Source organism: Saprolegnia parasitica (assembly GCF_000151545.1).
Source record: "Saprolegnia parasitica CBS 223.65 unplaced genomic scaffold supercont2.642, whole genome shotgun sequence".
In the NCBI taxonomy this organism is placed as follows: Eukaryota; Oomycota; class Saprolegniomycetes; order Saprolegniales; family Saprolegniaceae; genus Saprolegnia; species Saprolegnia parasitica.
In genome coordinates, this window is record NW_012157036.1 from 1 (window position 1) to 4,249 (window position 4,249).

General features: G+C 55.6%; 1 protein-coding gene across 1 annotated transcript; it reads left to right on the top strand.

Annotated features, from left to right (window-relative positions):
* Positions 1 to 54: 54 nt before the first annotated feature.
* Positions 55 to 1,155, top strand: SPRG_17574 (hypothetical protein; the record flags this gene model as incomplete). Its single annotated transcript, XM_012356919.1, has 1 exon — positions 55 to 1,155. The coding sequence occupies one exon, from the start codon at positions 55 to 57 to the stop codon at positions 1,153 to 1,155; it is 1,101 nt and encodes a 366-aa protein (XP_012212309.1).
* Positions 1,156 to 4,249: the final 3,094 nt, after the last annotated feature.

Genomic DNA, 4,249 nt, shown 5'->3' on the forward strand with positions numbered 1-4,249 from the left:
CGCCGCCCGTACCTCTTCTGGGGCGCGATCACAAGCGCGCTCTGCTGGCTCGTCATGATGCACGCCGTCGACATTGGCGAGGCGCTTGGCGACACCAACACGACCATGATCAACAAGTACGTCGCCGAAAAGACCGAGACGCTCATTGACCGCAAGTGGACCACGGTCTTTACCGTCCTCTGCTACGTTTGGATGGACATTACGTGCAACATCACCCAGGTCCCCGCGGGTCTCATCATCGCCGACTTTGCCGGCGATCGCCAGGTCACGGCCGCCTCGATCGGCGGCGCCTACTCGATCGCGGGCTCGTTTGCGGTCTCGGGCTACATCCTCTTCTTTGGCGCCGCCCACGAGTCGATCAAGTCGTTCATGACGATGCTCATCGTGATCATGCTCGTGACGACGATGGCGGTCGTTATCTTCGTCAAGGAGACGCCCTACGTGCCGCCCGTCCAGCGCGCCAAGGGCGCCGAGATCAAGGCGGCGTTCGTGGCGGTCTGGACCGGTATCAAGATCCTCCCCAAGACACTCGCGTACTACGCGGTCTGCTTTGTGCTCATCCAGTACGGCTTTACAGCCTACAACGGCGCGAAGGGCCAGTTCTTTGGCCTTGTCGTCAAGGGCGGGTCGGCCGAAGGCGCCGACAAGTGCGGCTCCAACTGCACGGAAGCGCAAACGAACTTCAACGACGGCGTCCAGCTCGCGAGTGGCACGACCGACACGATCTACAACTGCGTCTCGCTGCTCTTCCTCGCGGTGCTCCCGTACCTCGTGCGCAAGTTTGGCGCCAAGGCCGTCATCACGGCGACGACGATTCCGCAGATTCTGCTCATCGCGATGGCGTTCTGCAAGATCATTCCTGTGGATATGATCATTGTCATTGCGTGCTGCATGACGCAGAACACGATCTTCTCGCTCCAGATCCCGACGATCATGCACGTCGTGGGCCACGGTACCGAGAACAACCTCGGGTTGTTTGCTGGCGCGTTCAACTCGGCCAACTGCCTCGGCCAGTTCCTCAACTTTGCCTTTGCGAGTGTCCTCGTCAAGACCGACATGGGCTACGCGCTCCCGGTGCTTGTCGGCGGTGTCTTGAGTGCACTCGCGTTCCTCGTCGCCTTCTTCAAGCTCGACCTCAAGATGAACACGATGTAATCGCAATCTATCTTTTTATATTCCTCAAGAGTTGTGCACCTTGGTCGTTCTTGATATCTTGATATTTGATGGACACAAATCGGCGATGAGCTTCTCGACGACGCAGCCGCCAACCTACGAGGCTGTGCTGTCGTGCGGAAGCATCGCCGCCGTCGCCGACTTAGAACCCGCAACGAGCTTCCTTTGCAAGCACAAGCACACTACAAACACGCATCTCCAAGTCAACGCGATCGATCAGCTGTTGTCCATTTCGTATTTCCACATTTTCTGTCTTTGGTGAACATTCTGTATTTTCCTGGTTTGCATTCTGTCTTTGCCTGGTTTGCATTCTGTCTTTTCCTGGTTTCCAGACACTGGATGGAAGACAGGCAAACAAGATCTTGTTCCGGTAGGCGTGAACGGTCCCAAACATCCTGCGATGGCCAAGCTCGTATGGATGCGATGTGGTGGTGGCCGAGGCCTCATGCGTCTATTGCGGTAGAGAGACGATGGGCGGTGGGCGCCGCAGGCCATGTACCTCGGGTTCCTCGCGCTCATCGGGCTTGTCCTCGTCTTGAACCTCGTCATGACGCGGAGGTCTCGATGCAGTCGCTGCGCCGGTCCCAAGCGGAGCCGAGCAGCAAGATGGACTTGTTTGGTGAAATCCTGCACCTCAACAACCTCAACGAAGCATGCTTCCACGCCGGCGACGTGGTGATTCCGTGGACGTACAACAGCTCCCAGGTCGACCCCAGCTACGTCTGGACACCGCGCATGCAGATTGTGGAGCTCCTGGCACAGTGCCCAGAGGTCGATGTCTTTTTACCGCAAGGTCTGCGCAACCACGGGTACTGCGAAGACGGTATGGCGTACGTCAAGTTTCTCAAGTCGCGCGCACTGCCGCTCTGGGTCTTTGATTTGAGATTCAATTACCAAGGTCGCGTCCCCACTCTCAATTTCAACGTTGTACTGACACGTTGATTTGTAGGCCGAAAAAACATCAACTATTTCGATTTGTGCCCCAAGACAGCCATGATCTTCATGAACCACTACACCGACGGCCTTCTGGACCGCCCCGACTTTCCCAAGGTACAAACCAAAGCACGTGCAGTACAATCTCAATCTCAACACTTGTTGTGTGATAGGAAAAAAAGATTATTTTGATGCCCAACATTGAGATGTTTGAGCTCAAAGGAAACGACTTCCAGCGCTTTGACGCGGTGTTGTGCAAGACCCGCAACACCTACGACCGGCTCACGCAATGGTGCGTCGTTCTCAAAACCACAATTTTTGAGATTGTAAATCGAATTGGAGAATGTCATTATTCTCGCGAGTAGGTTCCTCGACCATGGCAATCCGCGCGACACCAACGTGCTCTACGTGCAGCACACGTCGTCGGACCCGTCGACAGCCGCGCTCGTCCACGCACTCTCGCACCCAGAGCTTCCACCGATCAAGGCCAAGGACTTTGACAAAATCACATTCTTCCACGCCAGCGGCCACAGCGCGCAGAAAAACACCAAACGCATTTTCCAATGCTGGGAGAGCCGACCGGATCTGCCGCCGATTGACATTTACTCCATGTACAGCGGCGTCAAGGAAGACTTTGATGAGATGTTTGGCGTCACGGGTGCACCCGCCAACATCCGTTTTCACTTTGGCGAGGACATTGACGTGGCCCACTTTGGCCGCCTCCTCCTCGAGTCGAGCGCGATCTTGTGCCCGAGCAAGATGGAAGGCTTTGGCCACTACATCAACCAAGCACGCGCGTCCGGCGCGCTTGTCTTGACGACGGACGGGGCGCCCATGAATGAGTTTGTCGATGAGGACTCTGGTGTCCTCATTGAAGCCTCCCGCCTCAGCCCCAACCCGTACGATTCTATTTGTGTTGCTTTGAGAAGAGGAGTGACGTTGCGTGCTTGTAGGAACCAGCTCCTGAGCATCTATGGCGGCATGGAGTGGGACGTGACGTCGCACGCGATTTGCGACGCGGTCGACAAGGTCATGGCGCTCACGCCGGCACAGCGGCGAGAACGCGGTGAGAACGGTCGCCGGCGGTATGAAGACCAGCTGCGCGCTTTCAAGAGCGCCATGCGCCATGTCCGCGCCGAATTTGACGAACGGCCATAACGTTTTCTTGTAAATCTAAGTTGGTTTTCCATGTGGACCAAGGGAATAAATGGTTTATTTCCTCGCTTTGGTCGGACTATATACACGCTTATTAGGTTTGATACCCTTCAGGAACCGTTGACGAAACGATTCACCAAAATTCTACTTTTCGTGTTTCTAACAGCTCGCGCCATCCGTCTGTCATTCCCACAGCGTCTAATAATTTTTCGGCAAGGCGAACCGGCAACAAACAGGTGGAGGCTACGTCCACGCGCGCGTCGCAGCGGTTCATAATATCCAGTCCCCGCGATGTTTTGAGTCGAGTGTCCCCAAGTCTTTATCATCATCACACCTTCTCTTGGGTGATCACACTCTCAAGAATGGCTGGCAAGGCCCCCTTCCCAACGAGAGCTGCTCCGACGCACGGGTGTAGGAGAAGCAGTACGAGCCAACGCCTCTACCACAAGTGCCTCGTCGTTTCGCTTCTGTGCCTCGTTGCTTCTTCGGTATGCATCGCGTGTCGGCTCGTGTACCTCGACGACGCTTTAAGTGCCGAGGCGATGCACGCTGCAGACGACCTCTTTGGCGACGTGGTGCACCTCAACAACCTCAACGAAGCCTGCTTCCACGCCAGCGACAGCATCGTTCACTGGTCATACAACAGCTCGACTGTCGACCTCGCCCAGCTCTGGTCCCGCGACGAGACGCCACAAAAGGAGCTCATTGCGCACCTCGCGCAATGTCCCGAGGTCGATATTTTTCTCCCGCAAGGTATTCGAAACCACGGCTACTGTGAAGACGGTATGGCGTACGTCAAGTTTCTCAAGACGCGCGCGCTGCCGCTCTGGGTCTTTGATTTGCGCTTCGACTACCAAGGCAAAGTGCAATCTCAATCTCAACTAGAATCTGACATTGCACTTTGACTTGTAGGCCGAAAAAACATAAACTATTTCGACTTGTGCCCGAACACGGCGCTGCTTCTTTATGAACCACTACACCGAACGCC